This window comes from Acartia tonsa, chromosome 9, assembly GCF_053477335.1.
Source record: "Acartia tonsa isolate MP-2025a chromosome 9, ASM5347733v1, whole genome shotgun sequence".
Classification (NCBI taxonomy): Eukaryota; Metazoa; Arthropoda; class Copepoda; order Calanoida; family Acartiidae; genus Acartia; species Acartia tonsa.
The window spans coordinates 31,340,358-31,363,859 of NC_137268.1; the positions used below are offsets into that span (position 1 = coordinate 31,340,358).

Here is a 23,502-nt window from a genome sequence, read left to right on the forward strand (position 1 = left end):
ACATCACCGATGAAGATACACAAAACTACCCCTTCTGTAGATAACAATTGATTGTTGAAACGTTTGGACACTCAACTTAATGATCCAATCAATCAAAATGCATGAAGTCCCCAAAGCTTTTTCCCAATGAATAAAAAACCGTTATTTTAAGACTAGTTTAATTAACAGCCCAATGTCTTCCCTTCCTGGTTCCTATCTTACATCTTTGGTGGGTCATGTAAAGCTCAGTATGTAATAATTAATAGGTGTAGATAGATCGCTACTATTATCTTCAGTGTCCTTGTTAAAATTAAAGCTTTAACTTCGAGTAGAAATTAATATTATATGTAAGTTTGATATTTGCAAAGCATTTGATATGAAATACATTTTTAATCTAATATAAATAAACAAAACAATAAGCATGAAATTATTACATTAAAATATATTTGACAAGTAACAAAATAACAATTATTAATTTATTATTAGTAACCAATTGTATTAATAAATTAATCACAGAAAACATTTTATTTAGAATTTTCTTTGATATTTAAAAATAAACTGCCATTTTCAAAAGGCGAAGCTTTTCTATGTTAGTTTAGAGTACGTCTTTCTGTCCGCAGATAGACTTTATGGTTGATTTCATACTTGTATCTCAATGATCAAATCTTAAAATGAAAGTATGCTCATATTCACCATCCTGTATTTAAGCTTTTTATAGGATTTACTTGTTCAGACTAGGCATTAAAATGTACTGTTTCTCAAATTTTTTATTTTCTCACCGAATAATTTATTTAGCTTCGCTTTAATGGATGTTGCAATTCCTGTCTGTCCAATATGGGGATCTTATTAAATTTTCTTATTCTTCCAAAAACAGTTATCAATTTACTTAATATAGTAAAATTATCGTAAGAAAAATGGCTGATAACATAACTTGGTTTAAATAAATGCCTAATTTATATTAATAATATTGTGATATAAATTGTTACATAAATTTAAGCTTGGATATGTGTGCAGACATTCTCATGGCGTTGCAATGCTTCTAATTTCCTGGAAGAAAAATAATAAGTTAATAGAGATAATAATAGTCTAATTATACCTAATTGCGCCAAAAGGCGAGGATGAATTTGGTTAGTTTCTCTCAAATTAAGGTATAAACAATAAAAATTAAAAATTTATTTTTTCTTAACTCTTAGAAATGATAGAAAAAAGTGACTTATCATTCCTGTTATATAAAGTAGTAAGGTAATAATCTCAATAACCACTGAACCTATTGAGTTCACCATTCTAGGGAAGCTTTTACATAGGCTTAGGGTGGTTTTAAATTTTAATTTTTCTACCTCCTCCATCCTCTATCCACCTCCGAATGCAGAGCCCCTAGATGTTAGAGGCACATCCGCTGACAAATTAAGAAAATTATCCATTAACATGATTATAAAAATCTACTATATATAACCCTCTATTTTCCCTAAATCGAAGAAAAAGTTGGAAAAGTAGCGGCTAACGGCTCAGCTGTTTAGCAATTTTTGGGCTATTTTCAAGGGAAATTCATCACGAAAATTATCTACACATAATACTCTTTTCCGCTCCAAAACGTTTTCAAACGGTTCTAGCCGGTAGTTGCTGGTACTAGAAATCTAAAAAATGTCTTTTTGTATCATTCACATGATTTAAAGCAAAAATATGTTTCAAAAAGTTGATTCCAACGCACTTTATGACAGATTTGCCCTAAAAATAGCCAAAAAACGGCTCGGCTGAGCCGTTAGCCGTCATTTTTACAACCTTTTGTTCGATTTAGGGAAAATAGACCTACCAAGGATTACTCATGCAAAATTTCGGATCAAAATTCGAATTCTAAGTGCCATTTATACATTGATTACGAGATGGTTGCATTAACTCCCCCCCCCCTTTAGTTAACACAGTTTGGACTTTACTTTGACCGTCGGTCTGTCAGTCATAATAAAATGAGGTCTCGTGTTTATTTTCTCCAACAAATTATTCTTGACTAGCGACTATGCCCCTCGAGGCCTCTAGTAGCACTATAAATGTTTGGGTTTTTTTTGGTTTGGGTTTGGTTCAAGTCTCTACATTACCTATATATGTTACGTTCAAGTCTCTACCATACCTATCTATGTTGCGCTGAAATCTCTATGCGTAAAAAAAATGATTTTTTTGTGACCTCTCTTGGGAGGGTGGTGGTACCCTCCCCCAAAATAGTTATAAACCTTCTCGGCACCTGTGATAAGCTACCCTGTTAAGGAGAACCCGATCGGTTCAGTGGTTAGCGATATCCTTCAGTACAGACAGACAGACAGACAGACAAACACACATCCTGTTACTTTATTATAAGGATTTAATAATGCCCTTTTATCTACTTGTAAGCATTCCCATTCACGGTTATTTGTGCTTCCCTACTTATGTATGTTGTCATCCTCGTTTTAACAATTTTAAAAAAATGAAAAAACAAGACGTAGGTAATATAAAGCGAATTTTAAAATGCCGAACGTAGGTTAAATACCTAAAAAAAAAAATTAATTCATGATAAAATTATAATATAAATAACTTTAATTGTAGATAATTGTTTAATTAGTTTGAATATTTTTATAACAAGGACGTTTAACATTTGTAGATTTCTCAAGAATCTTTTATCTACTTTCCATTAATCAAACCTTTCTTTGCCCAAACTGCGAGAATAGTTATTTCTCGCATCGTATTATAAACAGCTTTCCGCGGATGTAAAATTTACAATTTTAAGATTAAAACCAGTTTTTTATACGGCACTGGCTAAAAAAACAGGTTTTAATCTTATGACTCAATAAGTGTACATTTTCATATTTGTAGAAAACTGAATATAATAAGATGCTAGACATAGTTTTTTCGTATGGATGAGAACCGGTTCTAATCCACCGGATTAGAATCGACTTTGAATGGACACGGCCTCATGGACAAAGTATTGTGTATTCTACTGTTTAGGAATAACAAGAATGACGACATCCAAAAAAATTTTTAATCATATAATTTTTATCATCAGATGGACAATAGGCTGCTTTGCTTAAAAAATTGTTTCTTAATCATCCTAGAAAACACTATTTAGATAAATACATAAAAGTAACAGGATGTATAAAGGGCGTCCAAGCATTTTTTCTGAGGGGGGAGGGGGGGGGGGAGAGCACCCTTTTTTACACCCACGCTGAACATCCTTTGCTTAACTGATATGGTTTACCTATGTGAAAGCTAACACGCTGAAGATACACGTGGTGACTTTCTGGTAATAATTATATAGTTGGTACGATTTCAAAAATGTTAGGTACTTAATCATCATGAAAAGTTTGGAATCGAGCGGACAATTGAAGAATGCCTTAACGGACGAACGAACCGGTTCTAATGTAGAGTAGCTACGCTACTAAAAAAACATACCTAAATTGACTACCACAGCCGCGACTACAGAACAAAACAGGAACCTCAGGAATCATAGGTCTAGAAACAAAATAAATTTTTAAACTTTGTTATTCTCTTTTATTTTTAGGTAAATTTATAGAGGCAAACAGTTTGTATAATAAACCTTGGATCTAAAGGGATAAGACACTGGCCGACAAATGGATTTACATCCCCAATGATGACACACGAAATTTCCCTTCCTGTAGATTACTAATAGTAGTTGAAACGTTTAGACACTCAACTTAATGTTCCTACCAATTAAAATTCAATAAAAGTTCCAAAAGTTGTTTAGCAAACCAATAAGATAACTACATGATAAAACTTTGGGGACTATTGTAATTAAAAGCCCAATGTCCTCTCCCTTCCTGATAATAAACAGTAAATTATAGAGAAAGAGAGTATAAATAATAATAAAGGATAAAAAATGATAAAAAATCAAGAAAACCTAAAAAAATATTTATATGTCTTTGTTGCATGACCTACCAACAGACAAAGTACCGACTGACTGACAGACGGACAGATAAAGTAGAAGTATTGCATATGTATACTGTGAGGATTAGATAGGAATTTAATTGTTATTCTTCATATGTTATAATGAATTTGCTTTTATTTTAAAATTTTTATTGTAAAGCTTTAGGGTTAGGTGAGGGTAACAGCGGTAATCTTTTGGATTTAATAAAAAAAACGTGTGGAGACCAAGGTTTTAGAGCTCTTTGGAACCATAATTAGGGGAAGTTTTATTAATCAAACAATTAAAATACACCTTTTTTCATCTTTCTCCTTTCGAAATAATTTTACTTGTCAGAAATAACTATATCAATTCCTTTAAAAGTTTAAAAAGAATGTCATAATTTTTGGCAAAGTTTTTGTGTGTATTTCATAAATAACAAGGATGACAACATCCATAAAAGCGAAGCTCTGAAACGGTAGGACAAACGGACATTAACACTTGTATGATGTCAGAACTGAATAATCAGAATGGAATGTATAAGAGTTAAAGCAAAATTGTAAGTAAATTTGTTAAAAAACTGCTTGATACAGGATAATGATTATGGACATACTTACATTTTTAGGACTTGATTATAGAGTTGCTTCGCTTATAATTTTGTACTTTGTTGTCCCAGGAATCAGTATACCAAAAATCAGACCAATCGGATAATTAGGTCACATACAAATTTGTTGTTAAAAATGTAAAAAAAATCAACATGTTTAAAATGGACGTACGGACATTCTGGTAATGATTATTGAGTTGCTACGCTTTCTAACTTGTACCTAACTATTACAGGAATCACCATGCAAAATTTGAAATCAATAGGACAATTCTAACATGCTTAAATTCACGAAAAAAGCTATTTAAAAAAGTAAAAAACATCAACATGTTTAAAATGGACGTACGGACATTTTGGTAATGATTATAGAGTTGCTACGCTTTCTAAATCGTACCTTACTACTAAAGGAATCACCATGCAAAATTTGAAATCGATAGGACAATTCTAACATGTCTAAATTAACGAAAAAAGCTATCCGTGACGGACGGACGGACGGACCTACCCTAATTATAGAAAAGCTTCGCTTTTTAAAATGATATATCAAAAATTGAATATGCTTTCATTTGGCTTATTTAAAGCATTTTCATTTTAAAACTATAAAAGCGCAATATAAAAGCATACTTCTTATTTTCAACTAAACTGGTGTTTTATAATTTCACTAGCGGCTTCGCCCCTAGCCTCTAGGGGCTTTGCCCCAAGAGATGGTAAAAAAAGTGTGGAAACCTTCCACAAAGGTTACAAAAAAAAAAAAAAAAAAAAAAAAAAAATTGCAGCCTGCGGCAGCCTGTAGCAGAGCAAAATAAAAAATAAGGGGGGGATTTTTTTTGTTTTTGGGGGGGTTAGGGGTGTCCCACCCCCTAAGAAAATAGCTTAAAACCACCACAGGACCAATAGGTATATACCCTCAAGAGTAGAATCCGATCGGTTCAGTGGTTACCGTGATCTTAAGCTTCAGACGGACGGACGGACAGACAGACAGACAGACATCGTACTACTTTGTATTATTGATAGATTATGAGATTAAATCATATGCGACAAAAAAATGCGCTAAAAATGTTCATGTTTAGATAGAACATGATTTGGACAATCATCAAATGATCAAATCAAAAAACAAAGCACAAAGAGCTGTTCGATATAAAAAGCTTATTGGACATAAGCGAATTAAATCAAAGATACAAACAGCTGCTTACGACATCTATAATACAAAGTAGAACGTTGTCTGGTTGTCTGTTTGTTTGTTTGTTTGTAGCGAAGAATCTCGCTAACCGCTGAACCGATCGGATTCAACTTTACAGGGTAGCTTCTCATAGGTCCCGGGAAGGTTTATAACTATTTTCTTGGGGGGGTGGGACGCCCCCAACCACCCCAAAAACTGAAAAATACACCCCCACAAAAAAATTTTCTTTTTAAAATTAAAATTAAAATATTGGGGTCGACTACCCCCCCCAAAAGAAAAATCCCCCCCCCCTAAAGAAATTTTTAAAAAAAATTTTCTTTTAAATCTTAAATACGAAAATTTGGTTTGATCAAACCTCTTGGGACCCAAGCCCCTAGAGGCTAGGGGCGAAGCCGCTAGTAATTCATAAAGTCACAGAATATCTACATAATCATTCTACAGGGACGTGCGAGTGTCATCTTATTTGTCTAGGTCACGTGTCATTCATGGGGTGTATCACAGAGTTCTAATTCAAGTTATGCTTTCAGAATTCAAGCTTCTAATAATGACAAGGTGAGTTGTGAGTTTTGCCTTAATCTAATTATCTTTCTCGTATTCATTCGAATCCGGTGGATAAGAACCGGTTCTAATCTATAAGTATTATATCCAGATTTCTACGAATATAAAAATGTAAAATCATAAGATTAAAACCAGTTTTTTAGCCCCGAGGTGCCGAATGCACGGGCTAAAAAAACTGGTTTTAATCTAAGAATTGTACATTCTATATCCGCAGAAAAGCTGTTTATAATACGATGCGAGAATTAATTATAAAAACACTGACCTTATTATTGATGAAATATTTGGAATATCTTTTTCTAAAGCTTGGAAATCCTGTTAACAAAAATTCAGATTTTTATTTTTCTTTATTGACGAAATTTTCTAGAAATGGAGATACTCTATAATTCCAATTGTACGTCCCTCCATCCATCCCATGCTTCGTTAAACGTCAATACTACTTATGAAGATGTCTGATTCCTTTTTCAATATCAAAAATGTAATTTTCTTGGCTTTTGTTTTACTTCTGAAATTTCTACATTAAAAAACATTGCCTCTAGGTAGGTAATAAGGTTTTAGCTGTCATTGTTACAGTAATGAGTTTACGAATGTTTTCATCTTTGTTTTTAAATAAAGAACATTTCTGAGAACTTAGATCCGTTTTTAATCGTTCAGATAAATATTAACATGTTTTATTCGATATATTATTACTTGGATGTTGCACCAGATTTTTCATGTACTCTGACAAGAAAATGCTTACAGCTGATTAAAATAACAATACCCCTCATCTACCCCCTTTACCCCATCCCCTTGCTTCTACTGGATAAAAAAACTCTTCAATAAATGAGGTCCATATAATATTAGCAAGCTAAATTGACGACAAATTTTTCCCTGTCAATAAATCCATGTGTATTGTATATCCTATATACATTCATGTATTTCATCAACTTTATCTACGTTTATTCTAAACACGGGATGACAAAAAAATATGTAGCACAAGCTAGACTAAAAATCGAAAATGTGTCACAGTGTGTTCGAAGGTGCTTTGACTTTTGTGTCAGAACCTAAATTAGTGCATTTCATTAACTTCATTTCATTTTTCAATATAATCTAAAATGCAGCCGTTTTTGAGAAAATTAGATTTGAAAATTTCAAGTTCAATTTTCATCCCTTAGGAGTTACCGCATAATCATGACAAGAAAGACAAAGAATATTTCTTTAAAATTTTGAACAACTTTGCTTTTATGAAGTCTTTCATAAAACCTCTCTATATATGATTTATTTAAGGCTGAATTTCCGTGACCTTAGCAAAGCAACTGACACAAATGTCAAAGCACCTTCGAACACAATGTGGTGTATAAAAATATTAAATTTTATGAAAACATTATTATTTAAAAATGAATCTTTTGTATATCCCCCCCCCCCCCCCCCCTCCCACTTGTATTTTTATTTTTCGACTTGGAGTCCTATTCTTGAGGAACTACTCTACTAACCAGACATCAAAACTGAAACTTTTAAAAAAGTTTCTTAATGGTCCATAATATGGATATATTATTTCTTGGATCTTACTCCAGATTATTATTTACTCTAATAAAGTGAAACTTGTAGAGGACTATAATAACTATCCCCCCATCCCCTCCTACTGGATTAACAAACTGACTAATGAATGGTTTCCATGTTAGCACCACATTTGACGACAATTACATCCATTAAGGCTTTCATATTTCATTATGTGACATTTAAAATCTCACTAATTATTCAAATTATTCAAACGATTAAGTTTTTCATTTCCCTGTTTGCATGTTTTGCTGCCCTCCTTTCCCTAGAAGCTAGGGGCACAGGCGCTAGTTAATATATGTATATAAAAGAAAAGTATCATTCATCTAATTTATCCATGATTTTTATATTGTAGCAATTGATTCTTTTTCAAATTAAATGTTAAATATCTTTAATAGCACGAAAAGGATTTTCATAATTTTCGTATTAAAATCTGAATTAGTTTCCTGAAAAGGTCTGTACATATATTGTTTAAATCTCTCTTTGTAGAATAAAGTTTGAAATTGAAATAACAGTTGTCCGTTTCCTATTACATATATTAAACCTTCTAATAAAGTTGTAAAGTCCTTTTGCTAAAAAATAATAAATGTAAATAGTTTAAAAGTAAACAAGGATGACATCATCCATAAAAGCGAAGCTCTGAAACGGTAGGACAAACGGACATTAACACTTGTAGAGTGTCAGACTGAATAAACACAATATAAATTAATTAAAAGTTGAAGATTGTAGGTAAATTTGATGAAAAACTGCTTAAATACAGGATATTGTAAAGGACATGCTGGGATATTGTTTAAAGAAAAATGTACCTAGATAATATTTTAACTTTAATAAGAGAAAATAATATTACTTGTTCTATGGCTATCAGGGATCTTGAGGGATAAGACAATTACAAATTAAAATGAAAAGTTTAAACATAGTTTCAACCAACCAATTAAGATTTAGATTTAATAAAAGTACAAATTGTTTAAGGACAACGTATGACGGAACGAGTTTATACAAACTATCAAAAGCAATTTAATTCACAGTCCAATGTCCCCATTCTTCCTGGTATCAATTAACAACAAAAATGGTTTTCTGAGATACGTTTTTGATGTATTAACAGCCGTTTTATTAGATATTAGAAGGTTAATATTTTCCTAAAGGTATTTGTCTGATTATTCTGGTTTCATCTTGCATTCTAAACAAATAAAAAAAACATTAATGGCAAGGCCAGTTTTGGTAAAAAAAGGGTTTATACTAAATCCTTACAGGAATCTTTCAACTTTGCTTTTCCATTTTTCCACGCCCAAAAAAATGCGCGAATTCACCAAGTCTAAAAATTACGGGAAGTCGAGTCTTAACTGAAATTATGTAAGTAATGATTACTTATGGATTTTGATTTGTTTTTAAGTTTGTGTGTAATCCTTTAAACTAAAACAATAGGATGCCAGCCCAGAGAATAGTTAATTATCACATCGTATTATAGACAACTTTCCGCGGATATTATACTGAAAAATTATACAATTAAAAGTCAAAACCAGTTTATCGAGGGGCCGATGGTCCGGAATAACAAAACTGTTATTTTCAAGTTGTTTTTTTTAATATTAATGGGGAATTCTACGTTTTTAAATGCTATAGGTACATGATATTTCAAGTAAGGCTGAGAACCGGTTCTAATCCAGTGGATGTTAATCGGTTTTGAAGCTATACTGGAAAAGAAATTGCCACCATATGAAATATTTCAGCTTACCCAAAATAATATCTGAGCTGTCTCCAGCACTGAGCTTTGCCAGTCTGTCCTGTCATGGTCTTGTAATTCTCCCACAGCTGTCCCAGTCTCTCTATATCCTAAAAATAACAACTTAACAAGGATGACAACAACCATAAAAAGCGAAGCTCTAAAATGAAGACAAACGAATATCAATTCTTGTGTAAGAACTTAATAAGCAGAATATTAATTTTTTAGTCTAAACAAAATTATACTCAAATTTGTTGAAATTTTTCAAAATATATGATGCTGTTTTTAAGGACATACTTACATTTTCTGGACTTGATTACCTACTTGTCCGTCAGGGGCATATAGACGGACCCTATTTATAGAAAAGCTTCGCCTTTAAAAAAACCATAAAAGGACATGTAACTAGATTTAATACTTTACAAAGTAATCAAAAAAAATGTATTGATGTTTAGTTAAGATCAGGGAAAAGAGAATGTGATTCTGACAAACAATTCTAAGTGAAAATTTCCCCTCAACCCCCTTTTCTTTTTTCTTCCCCTTCTTACCTCCTTCCCTTTTAGGTACACCAAAAAACAAGTTTTACTCCAACAAAATATTTAATTTAAGGCAATGTCAAATGGAATTAGTTGGCTGAATAGCAGCCCCTGGTTGGTTATTATTATAAAATAAAAACTCATGTCAAAATAAGTAAAAATAATCCTTTATTGCAATGCACATTGGGGCAAATCAACCAAAAAGGGGATTTAATTATTTAGTACCCTTAAAATTCATCTCACAAAAATTTAATTTTATACTTTTTTGTATGTAATTTAACAACAAACAAATTTGCTTTTATGTTTTTTTCTGTCATTCGAAAGGAACATGGAGATAAAGGTCATTTTATGAAGGTAGATGGAAAATTACCAGATTAACCCCTCCCGAAAATAGCCCCCCCTTACCCTATCCATCTATCTATCCATCTATCTATCCATATATCTATCCATCTGTCTATCCATCTATCTATCCATCTATTTATCCATCTATCTATCCATCTATCTATCCATCTATCTATCCATCTATCTATCCATCTATCTATCCATCTGTCTTTCCATCTATCTATCCATCTATCTATCCATCTATCTATCCATCTATCTATCCATCTATCTATCCATCTATCTATCCATCTATCTATCCATCTATCTATCCATCTATCTATCCATCTATCTATCCATCTATCTATCCATCTATCTATCCATCTATCTATCCATCTATATATCCATCTATCTATCCATCTATCTATCCATCTATATATCCATCTATCTATCCATCTATCTATCCATCTATCTATCCATCTATCTATCCATCTATCTATCCATCTATCTATCCATCTATCTATCCATCTATCTATCCATCTATCTATCCATCTATCTATCCATCTATCTATCCATCTATCTATCCATCTATCTATCCATCTATCTATCCATCCATCTATCTATCCATCTATCTATCCATCTATCTATCCATCTCTCTATCCATCTCTCTATCCATCTCTCTATCCATCTATATATCGATCCATCTATCTATCCATCAACTATTCATCTCTTTATCCATCAACTATCAATTTATCAATCTATCCCTCTATCTATCCATCCATCTATCCATCCATCTTTCCATCTGTCTATCCATTTACTTATCCATCTATCTATCCATATATCTATTCATCTACCTATCTATCCATCTGTCTATCCATCAACTATCTTGAATTTCGTGTTTAAAATGTCTAATTAGGGGTTTTGGTTATCAGAGCAATATGAGAATTTTTTAGTAGCGCAGCTACCCTATCACTAGCTTTTTGGGCCCTTTAAAGTGTAACTAGGTTAATTGTAGTCCGATTTTAGTGTTCAAAGTGTCAAATTTGGGGTCATGGAATTCATTTCAGAAGGAGGGGAGGGGATGGTGTAAATGGGGGTGGATGGGGATCCTTATTTTAGCAAGCTACAAGTTTCACTTCATTTTTATGTATAATAAATCCATTATAAATGTGGGCATGATTACAGGGAGTAAGGGAGGGGACAATGGATCGAATATTCAATTTTTAGGAGTCTCAGACTTTGGGGACTGGCTTAAAGGGAACATGCAAGAATTTAGCAGTTTCTAACCAATCTTGGGGACCAATTATGAATGACGTCACGCAAAATCATGCATAATCTCGCGGCAAACTAGCGCGTCAACAAAAAGATAAACAATAACAAGCAGACAGAATATTTTGATTTTGAAAATTATTTTGTAAATTGAATCATTACATTTTTTATATCTAATTCTTGTTTATATAATGTTAATTCATTCCGATTAGTGCGTTGTAGAAAGAAATTATATTAAGATTATTAGTTATTATGAGCAAAGCCTTCCTGTAATTAGGTCCCGCACATTTGTACGTCCGTAACGGTTAGCTCTTTTCGTTACTTTAGACATGTTAGATGTTTCTTATTGATTTAATGTAAAGGCAAAAGTTATTTGTCTTTAGCTTAATATTTCTGTAATTAATGATCCGATTAATTTCAAAATTTTAGGGAAAATTCACGAAGTCCTGAGTTGTTCAAGGTTTGTTTATCATTAAAATCTCAAGATGGTGTTATTTTATTTTTCTGTTCTGGATGCTAGGAGCGCAGCTACCAGTTATCCTAAGATATGTTACTTAAACCTTAAAATTAAGATGTACTTATGTTCTCAACTATTTTATTTATGTAGTATGAAATTTTTATTTCGTTAAATGAAATAACTTGAGTTAAAAGTTCTGTAGGAAGGTAAGGGGGGGGTAAGTTTTGCCACTTTCGCGTAATCAGTGTTGTGTGGGCTAGGTATTGATCTGAGATTATAGGTTATTTAGGATAAAAGTTTACTTTTGGGTAGTAGTTCACGGAAATTTAATCATTTTTTAAATAGGTCTCCAGGTTCAGGTGCTGCAGGCTGGAAGGTCGTTTCTGGACAGGTAAAAAATTTAAAAAATTTAGTTTGAAGAGTTAGAAAGCAACTTATAAAACAAAATATGCTTCTTTTTGAATGTTATTAACATATCTGCAGAAAAAATTAAGATTGGCCTCCAGGTTCAGGTGCTGCAGGCCTCCAGGTTCACTCTGGACAGGTAAAAATTAAAAATTTTTATTTGAAGAGTTAGAGGTACACCTATAAAACCAAATATGCGTGTTTTTGGATGTTATTACCATATTTAAAGAAAAAATTTAAAATCGGCCTCCAGGTTCAGGTGCTGCAGGCCTCCAGGTTCACTCTGGACAGGTTAAAAATAAAATTTCTTATTTGAAGAGTTAGAGGTACACTTATAAAACAAAATATCTTTTTGGATGTTATCATCATATTTGCAGAAAAATTAACAATCAGCCTCCAGGTTCAGGTGCTGCAGGCCTCCAGGTACACTCTGGACAGGTAAAAATTAAAAATTTTTATTTGAAGAGTTACAGGTACACTTATTAAGCAAAATATGCATCTTTTTGGATGTTATCATCATATTTGCATAAAATATTTAAAATCGGCCTCCAGGTTCAGGTGCTGCAGGCCTCCAGGTACACTCGGGACAGGTAAAAATTAAATTTTTTTATTTGAAGAGTTACAGGTACACTTATAAAACAAAATATGCATCTTTTTGGATGTTATCATCATATTTGCAGAAAAATTTAAAATCGGCTTCCAGTTTCAGGTGCTGCAGGCCTCCAGGTACACTCTGGACAGGTAAAAATTAAAATTATTAATTTAGAGAGTTACAGGTACACTTATTAAACCAAATATGCATCTTTTTGGATGTTATTACCATATTTGAAGAAAAAATGACAATTGGCCTCCAGATTCAGGTGCTGCAGGCCTTCAGGTACACTCTGGACAGGTAAAAATTTAAATTTCTTATTTGAAAAGTTACAGGTACACTTATTAAATCAAATATGCATCTTTTTGGATGTTATCATCATATTTACAGAAAAATTTAAAATCGGGCTCCAGGTTCAGGTGCTGCAGGCCTCCAGGTACACTCTGGACAGGTAAAACTTAAAATTTCTTATTGAGGTATTTTTTGATATTAGAGGAAAGGTTCTAAATTGATTGATTGATTAGCCATAGTCTCTTAGGGTTTGGACCTAAGTAGTCATGGAGTAGGATGAGACAATTTTGTATAGCCACTAGGGCTATCAAGCTCCACGTTCAAGCACATTATGACTTGACCCGCTATCTCATGAGAGCTACTCATTATTACCTCACCCTCGCCGAGTATGGCAGGTGTCCCAAATTAAGTCACCGTAATGAATGACGCTCTCCGCAGAGGAGCTTGGGATAAGGGTAGTACTGATATTATGTACGTGACTATTAAGTATCCAAACTTACTCAATAATTCCCTTCTTACACAACCAGGGGAAGTTGCGTGAATGTATTCAACTGAGAAATTCGAGTTGCCACATGGGGACTAGAACTCGAACTCTCATCACCGTAACTCAGTGCGTTACCACTGAGCTACGACGCCCCTTTGGTTTCTAAATAGAAATTGTTAAAATATAATAAAATAGCAAAATTTATCAAGTAAATTTTCAATTTGTGTTCCAGGCAGGCTCTGGTGGCCTCCAGGAGCCTGCAGGATAGCTAATAATCCTAATACATAATTTTTGAATTTAGAGAAATGGTTATAAAATAGGAAATGGATAAATATTATTATCAAATAAAATACATATTATTTAATGTCCCTAGATGTGCTTTAGACAGGCTCAAGGTGGCCTCCATGACACTGCTGGACAGGTTTAAAAAATTAATTTAATAATTTTTTGATTTAGATGAAAGGTTTGAGTTATGCTACGGACAGGGTCAAGGTGGCCTCCAGTGGCCAGCTAGATAGATTTGAAGTATTTATTACTTTTTGTTTATGTATGGTTTTCCACACATATGCAAAATATAATTCTGTCTCAGATATTATATTACAGATACTCAGAATCGGGAATGCATCTGAACCTGGAGGCCGATTGTCAATTTATCTTTAAATATGATAATAACATCCAAAATTACGCATATTTAGTTTAATAAGTGTACCTCTAACTCTTTAAAAAAGAAATTATAATTTTTACCTGTTTAGACTGGACCTAAAGGCCTGCAGCACCTGAAACTGGAGTCTGATTTTAATTTTAACTGCCAATATGATGATAACATCCAAAAAGATGTATATTTGGTTTAATAAGTGTACCTGTAACTCTTCAAATAAAATATTTTATTTTTACCTGTCCAGAGTGTAACTGGAGGCCTGCAGCACCTGAACCTGGAGGCCAATTGTCATTTTTTCTTCAAATATGGTAATAACATCCAAAAAGATGTATATTTGGTTTAATAAGTGTACCTGTAACTCTTCAAATAAAATATTTTATTTTTACCTGTCTAGAGTGTTCCTGGAGGCCTGCAGCACCTGAACCTGGAGGCCAATTGTCATTTTTTCTTCAAATATGGTAATAACATACAAAAAGATGCATATTTGGTTTAATAAGTGTACCTGTAACTCTTCAAATAAAAAATTTTAATTTTTACCTGTCCAGAGTGTACCTGGAGGCCTGCAGCACCTGAACCTGGAGGCTGATTGTTAATTTTTCTGCAAATATGATGATAACATCCAAAAAGCTGCATATTTTGTTTTATAAGTGTACCTGTAACTCTTCAAATAAACAATTTTAATTTTTACCTGTCCAGAGTGTACCTGGAGGCCTGCAGCACCTGAACCTGGAGGCCGATTTTAAATTTTTCTGCAAATATGATGATAACATCCAAAAAGATGCATATTTTGTTTTATAAGTGTACCTGTAACTCTTCAAATAAGAAATTTTAATTTTTACCTGTCCAGAGTGTACCTGGAGGCCTGTAGCACCTGAACCTGGAGGCCGATTTTAATTTTTTTTCTGCAGATATGTTAATAACATTCAAAAAGATGCATATTTTGTTTTATAAGTTGCTCTCTAACTCTTCAAACAAAATTTTTTAAAATTTTTTACCTGTCCAGAAACGACCTTCCAGCCTGCAGCACCTGAACCTGGAGACTTATTCAAAAAATGATTAAATTTCCGTGAACTACTACCCAAAAGTAAACTTTTATCCTAAATAACCTATAATCTCAGATCAATACCTAGCCCACACAACACTGATTACGCGAAAGTGGCAAAACTTACCCCCCCCTTAGTAAGTTTTGTAATATAATTATTTAAAGGCTTTTTCATGTCTAAGCTTTTTAATAAATACAATAAAAAAATTTGGGTAAAAGATGTTGTAGTAAAATGGTATGTTTCTTTAATTTTCCGAAGTTTAAATTATAACAATTATGAAAATGAATTGTAAACAAGGGTTTTGATCTCTAGAATCAAAGGCTTGTAGTAAAGCATCAGTTTAAGGATGGTGCATTTCGAATTAAAAACAATTAAAAAAGTAAAAAATTTCCACTAAAGGTTGCTATATTTCAAATACTTGTTTTATCTGGAAATATCTGGGTTTTCAACCTTAAAGGGTCACAACTATAAAATTGAATTAACTGCCCATTGTCCCCTCCCTTACTCCCTGGCATGATTAACATAAATTTTTATTAACTAATATCTATATTTATAATGATATTATGATTCTTGTTTACTGTTTATATGTAAACTAGCGGCTTCGCCCCTAGCCTCTAGGGGATTTGCCCCAAGATGTAATTAAACAAGGATGACAACATCCATGAAAGAAGCGAAGCTCTGAAATGGAAGGACAAACGAACATTAACACTTGTGAAGTGTCAGAACTGAATATTAATGCATGTCTATACAAAAGTGTAATTAAAACTGATTAAATACATGTTACTGTTTAAGGACATACTGACGTTTTTAGGACTTGATTCTAGACTCTAGAGATGCTTCGCTTATAACAATAGACGTTATTATAATAGGAATCAGTATTCAAAAAATCAGATGAATAGGATATTTTTAACATTCAAAACCATTATTTGTTGTCAAAAAAGTAAAAATCAGCTTGTTATAAATGGATGTACGGACTTTCTGGTAACGATTATAGAGTTGCTGTGCTTTCTAAGTCGTACCTAACTGTTGTAGAAATCAGCATGAAAAGTTTGAGATCGATAGGACAATTCTAGCCTGTTTAAGTTAAGTAAAAGAGCTAACTGTACCAGACGTACGGACGGACCGACCCTAATTATAGAAATATGAAAAAATTGAGGGGGATTTTTATTTTTGAAAAAGATCTTTAAACAACCACAGGACCAGTAGATATATTCCCTGAAGAGTAGAATTCAATCAGTTTAGTGGTTAGCGAGATCTTAAGGGATGGGCGGACAGACAAACAGACATCAAGCTACTTTGTATTATATATTAACACCTAGGGATCTAAGGAACAAAACAATAACCGATTAATATGTACAATAAACATGAATACCCTGTAACTACATAATTCAAAAACAAAGCATTACCAATAGACAGACAGAAGACTACATGCTAATTCCAATTTAGAATGATTATAAGAACCTCACGTTATTTGCATATTAACTAATTTTGAGGTAGGGGACATTGGGCTGTTTATAACACTAGTCCCCAAAGTTTTACAGTTGTGTGTTCAAACGTTTTAACTACTAACTTTAATCTACACAAGGGGTAATTTTGTGTATTATCATTGGGGATGTACAACAATTTATTGACCTTTGTCTTATCCCTTTAGATCCCTGATATTTGTAAGAATCTATAGAAACGATTATTTAGTTACTTTAAAACATCAAACATAAAAAGGTTTAGATTTAGGTTTAGCCCCCCCCCTCTCCTCCCCATCATTTAGTGCAAAAGAACTTGAAAATATTTATTATTAACTTTAATTCTAAGTCTGAATAAATATTTCCCAATATGTCTATGTTTTTGTGTCTTTTATTTATTTGAATTATATCGTAAGTTTTGACTTTAAAAGCGCATTTAAACGCCTTTTCTTACAAGCTTTTCGTGCACCCACGTTCAGAAAACGGGCTAAAAACCCCTACGGGGGCGCGGGGGGGTAAATGAAACCAGTACTTGCGATTAAAATATGTCTTTGGGTAATCAAATATCGTTTTTTTAGCCGGCGACACCCGGCAAAAACATGTTTCCTCTTACTGTCTTCTCAAATGTTGATTAAAAAACAAACAAATAAAAACTAAAATCTTGACTTCAACTAGAATTATTTAGGACTAATTTCTTCAATTTGTGTTTTTTTCTTTTATGCTTTCAAAATATATGTAATGCATGACTCATCAGAAGTTATTTTGTCTAATTACGTTAATTCTAAGAGATTTTATAATACTTTTAAAATTGTTGGTGAAACACAAAAAGTATGCCTTTTTCTGTAAGAAAATTTTTGCATTTCTTGACTTCCATGCATTAGAATGCTTACTTAAAAAGCGTATTTTTACGATTCCTTTGAAATCTGATGTACATTGGGTATGATAATACTCATAGAATGTTTAAAACTTGATTTGGGGGTGGTGAATTGTTGCCCCTTGTTGCCCCTATGTGCAATGTAAATGAACAAAAAAGTTTGCATTAAATTAAAAGTTATCTAGTGCTCAAGAAATTTTTAAGGTTTGGCGGCGTTATCCTCTTAGAAATTTTTTTTCAATTTTTTTTCAATTTTGTACCCCCCCCCCCCACCCCCCCCCCCACCCCCCGACTACCGACGAACAACTATTTTAGGTTAGGTTAGGTTTTAGGCTAGGGAGCCGAGCGCTGCGGCTAGGCAGGCAAGGGGGCCGAGCGCTGCGGCTAGGCAGGCTAGGGAGCCGAGCGCTGCGGCCAGAGTTCATAGTTCGCTGTCGGGGGGGGGGGGGGGGGGGGGGGGGGGAGTACTAAAATTTTCAATATTGAAAAAAAAATTTCTAAGAGGATAATACCGGTTTGGCATTTGTAGAACGATTTTAACATGCATAAATCATTGATTATTCGTTACAGACGCACGGACATACTCTAAATGTATTAAAGTTTTGTAAGAATAGTAATAACAAAAAATATTAACTTACATTTACAGCAAAAATACCGTGTGTTGGGTTTTTCCACTCAATACATCTATCTCCCCTGTAATATAATAATTCTTATAATTCAATTTTTAATAACTAGTGATTCTAATCTAATGAAATTATTTCAATAAGAAATGTTTCTTTCAATAAGTATCTAAGAATACTTATTTCACGCATCGTATATAAACAGCTTTCCGTGGATATAAAATGTACAATTATAAGATTAAAACCAGTTTTTTTAGTCCCGAGGTGCCGAAGGCACGGGCTAAAAAAACTGGTTTTAATCTTATGATTGTACATTTTTATTTTCGTAGAAAGCTGGATATAATATGTACGATGCTAGACATAGTTTTTTCGTATGGATGAGAACCGGTTCCTATCCACCGGATTCGAATGAATACGAGAATAGTTATTTCTCGCATCGTATAATAAACGGCTTTCCGCGGATATAGAAAGTACAATTATGAGATTAAAACTAGTTTTTTTAGCCCCGAGGTGCCGAAGGCGCCGGCTAAAAAAACTGGTTTTAATCTTATGATTGTACATTTCTATATTCGTAGAAAGCTGGATATAATTCGATGCTAGACATAGTTTTTTCGTATGGATGAGAACCGGTTCCTATCCGCCGGATTCGAATGAATACGAGAAAATGTTTTCTTACGTTTTATAACCTTACAGCACAGCTACTCTTTAAGTTAGGTATATCTTTGGACAATTAGCGCATAAAAGACATTCTCGGGATATAGAGATAAGATAATATAAGATAAAAAAAACCTTTGACTAAATTCTTCTGGTGAGACTTTTCTTTAGCTTAACAAGATTGGATATGAACATTTATATGTCCTTTACAATTTATTTTTATTCAATTTATTATTTTACTGTACAAAATTTTAAACATCTTTTTACTTTATAATAGTAACTACTAGTGGTTTCGCCCTAACATCTAAGGGTTCTGTATTGGAGGGAAAGAAAAAGTGTATTAAGTCGGTCGAAAGACTTTGATTAGATTGAAAAATAAGTCATCCCAGGTCCCATGTAAAATAAAAAATCTTGAGTAAAGTTGTTAGTCAGCACTAGCAGACAAACAAACAAATAACGTAAATACGCCTATATAATAGCAATATACAAACTAGGGTTGGGCCGGATATCCGGTGTGGCCGGATATCCGGCCGGATACCCGGCCATTTTCAATATCCGGCCGGATACCGGATATTAAAACTATCCGGCCGGATATCCGGCTCTATAATTTTTTATACTTTACACCAAAAATCTCTGCTTTTTAAAATCTTAAATGGCTATAATTTTCTTATTATTAAAGCTAGAAGAACATTTTTTCTGAATAAGTTTAACTTTATGTAAATTTATATAAGATTTCTGAATAAATTTTTTTTTACTACTTTAATATCTGGTAACTTGGCCGGTTATCCGGCCGGATATCCGGTAATTTGGCCGGATAACCGGATATTTGCCGGATATCCGGCGTTGGCCGGATATCCTGCCGGTTACCGGATATCCGGCATTTGAAATCAGCCGGATATCCGGTATCCGGTATCCGGCCAAAAAAGTATCCGGCCCAACCCTAAATTACAAACTCTCCCAATCCTTATAAGATAGTAACAGGATCTTTGTGTGTGTCTGTGTGTGTGTGTGTGTGTTTGTGTACCAAAGGATCAAGTTAACCACTGAACTGATATGGTTCTCCTTTACATAGTTCTTTATCATAGGTCCTGGGGGAAATGTTTATCACATTATTGGGGAGGGGGGGAAGGGGGGGGGGCGTACCCGCTAATCTTTAATGAAAGAAATAAAAATACCTATCAAATAATTCTTTCATAAACTGCCACAGCCATCGATGCTTCTCCATAATATAGCTTTTCAACCTCGGGTAGTTGCACTAAAAATATATATCTTTTTATTAATAATATCCCTTACATGAAAAGTATATTATTAAAGACGACATTCTGATTTAAGTATTAAAAACAAGACACGCGGCATTATGTGGTTGATTGATGGATAGAAATGAATTCCAATAAAAATATATAAACAACGCTAATCATGTCAATAATATTGCAGGGAGGGAGGGGACAAAGGAAAAGTGTACTAATCCCGAAATGTTTATAAACACAAAACTTCATACATTGGCTTAAAACTCTTTTACGCTTTCTAGGGTGTCCATGAAAGTACAAACTCTTTATCTTATAAAATCTGGTCTTTATTTGGAACAGATGATATTAATAGGTTTTAAAGCCATACAGATAAAATTGTAACTTACTCGTTCCAGATCTTTGCTGATAATATCCCAGTTGGCGTTGGTTGCCATCCTCAAGGCCATCAAATTATCTTCCATCTTTCTTTGCTCACAAATAATCTAATAACAAATAAACTAGGTTATTATTTAAGATAATGTCTGTAATACGATGATACACGATTTTTAAGTACAGCTGAGAGAGAACCGGTTCTAATCCTATTTTAAAATGAAATTTCCATTCACTAAAGCACACGAGTCAAGAAAACAGCTCTATAAGGTTCTTTGTAGGTATCTAAAAAAACAAGACAATGCACGATAAAATGATGTACATCACCAATGATAATACACAAAATTATCCCTTCTGTAGAGTACAATTAGTAATCGAAACGTTTGGACACCCAACTTAATAAACCATCCAACCAGAATTCAATTTAAGTCCCCAAAGTTGTTGAGCTAACAAATAAAGAAATGTTATTATAAAACTTTGGGGACTGGTGTAATAAACAGTCCAATGTCCCATCCCTCCCTGGATCCCTGGATAACAAGAAAAAAAAATTAACCTGAGTTGCGCCTGTTGAGAAATCAGTGGACACAATACTGGGAGCTATCTTCAACATGGAATCCAACTTTTTCTAAATACAACAATCCTATCAGTATCATCATGTTAAAATGGACATACGGACTTTCAGGTTATAATTATAGGGTTGCTACGCCTTTAGCATTAATGCGCATTGTACTTGACAGTACAAAGTAAATGAAACGTTACGTATTATTGATTTATATTTCGGATGAAAGCTTTTAGCCTATAGTTCGCCTTTTCATATTTATCTTTAAAAATAACTTTAATACGTACAAAATTTCTTAGTATTAATGTGATCTTTTTATTATACATTTTATTTAATACTAGTTGCTCCGACTTTAGGCAGCTTTGCCTAACAGATACTAATTGTAACAAAATAGCTTTCTTTTCATAATAAATTAACCCGAAGATTTTTAAGAAGGTTTACAAGATCTTTAAGATTCATCCAGAGGGACCGACGGAAAGACAGACATCATAATACTTTGTATTTAGATTAATTTATTCACTGGATGTTATAAACCTTATATTCTTAAGCGAATCTTTTCCATAGTTAGGGAAGGTCAGTACATGCGTTGCGTATATCACTTATCGTTAAGTTATGCATGTTAAAATTGCCCCATCGAAACTTGAAATTATGAATGATTTAGAAAGCTTAGCAACTCTGGAGTTAACACTTTAATTTTGTGTGTTACATACTCGAATTAGACGACAAGCTCACACACGCTTTCGTTAAGATTTGCGCAAATGCCGAGAATTAAGCTTTCTTTTGTTACCTGAATCTGGGCAGATTTTGTGTCAACTGGTTGGCTGGGGGCTTTTGTTGGACTTGGTGCCATTGTGACTGTGACAGGAGCAGGTCCATTCACCAATGTTTGACTGGTCAATAAAGGCTTTCTCTTTAGACTAGCAAGTGCACACAATGTTTACATGTTTTCATAACAAACTGAATAGTTCACAGGGGTCGGCAGCCGCGCGTAAGCTTCACTGAAATCGTCATAACTTTAAAATTCAGCTGGTTGTCTAAACCTGTTTCTAGCCAGACAATCATTTTATTTGATTTTTTTATTTCCAAACAAGCAGGTTTAAATTTGAGGCCGAGGCTCGGCTGCCGAGAACTGATTATTAGGGATAGGTCAGTTTAAGGAAAATGATTCTTTTCCCAAGTCAGAAGAGTACAATGTTTTTAATTCGTACCAAGGTAGAGGGATCTAAAGAGATGGTTTAATTTAATCCAAAGATGGTTAAAACATTTGGACACCCAACTGAATGAATCAATCAAAATTCAAGGAAAGTCCCCAAAATTGCTAAGCAAATACAAATAAAGAAACGTTATTTTAAAACTTTGGAGACTACTAAAGTAATAAATAGCCCAATGTCCCCTCTCTCCCTGCGAGAGTAGAAGAATTAAATCAAAGTACATTCAACGTACTTGTATGTGCCAGTACTATTAGGATTTTAAGTACATTTTCTATTCATAATTGATATAAAATTCTCGGTACGTTTAAATGTTAATTTATCTATAAGAATAAATACGAATTATATGCAAATATGAAAAATGAATTTCATTTAATAATATGTTTATGTAAATGTATAGTTACTTAATGTTTACTTAAATGTTAAATTAAAGTTTAGGAAATTATAAAGAATTGTAACGACCAGTGAAACCTTCTAATATAATCTGGAATATACAGACTATGACCCAATTAACCAGAGAAAGTACATAGTATTGTGCTTGAGCCTAAATTGGCTAAACAACTTTATGAACTTTTCAGTGGTTGATTCATTAAGTTGAGTGTCCAAGTGATTCAACCACTAAGGGGGGGGGGGGGGGGAGGAAGTTTTGACACATTTGCGTAAACCTGGTACCTAAGCTTTATCTTTGGACTGAGAGGTTAGGTCATTAAAGTAAAATCATTCTTATAGGATGAATTTCACGAAGTTTTAAGATTTTTAGAGTAGACCTCCAGGTTCCGGAGCTGCAGGCCTCCAGGTGGTCTCTGTACAGTTAAGAATGAAAAAAAAAAATTTTTAAGTTTCAAATCAACTTATAAAACAAAATATGCATCTTTTTTCTTCAAATATGTAAATAATATTAAAAAAGATGTATATTTTGTTTTATAAGTTGACCTGTAACTTAAAAAAAAATCATTTTTACCTGTACAAAGACCCCCTGGTGGCCTGCAGCTCCGGAACCTGGAGGTCTATCC

The 23,502-nt window shown here is 33.3% G+C and overlaps 1 protein-coding gene across 1 annotated transcript in view; it reads right to left on the minus strand.

The window, feature by feature from the left end:
• Positions 1-406: 406 nt before the first annotated feature.
• Positions 407-23,502, minus strand: part of LOC145328773 (uncharacterized) — a 34,293-nt gene continuing 11,197 nt past the window's right edge. The window contains exons 8-18 of the mRNA XM_080172624.1: positions 22,069-22,198; positions 21,276-21,347; positions 20,740-20,835; positions 20,282-20,361; positions 18,471-18,525; positions 9,461-9,558; positions 8,864-8,908; positions 8,176-8,253; positions 6,461-6,508; positions 3,394-3,453; positions 407-1,026 (exon numbers count right to left, since the gene is read on the minus strand). Coding sequence (XP_080028750.1) covers positions 972-1,026; positions 3,394-3,453; positions 6,461-6,508; positions 8,176-8,253; positions 8,864-8,908; positions 9,461-9,558; positions 18,471-18,525; positions 20,282-20,361; positions 20,740-20,835; positions 21,276-21,347; positions 22,069-22,198 — 817 coding nt within the window. The 3' untranslated portion in view covers positions 407-971. The remainder of the gene's footprint in view (positions 1,027-3,393; positions 3,454-6,460; positions 6,509-8,175; positions 8,254-8,863; positions 8,909-9,460; positions 9,559-18,470; positions 18,526-20,281; positions 20,362-20,739; positions 20,836-21,275; positions 21,348-22,068; positions 22,199-23,502) is intronic.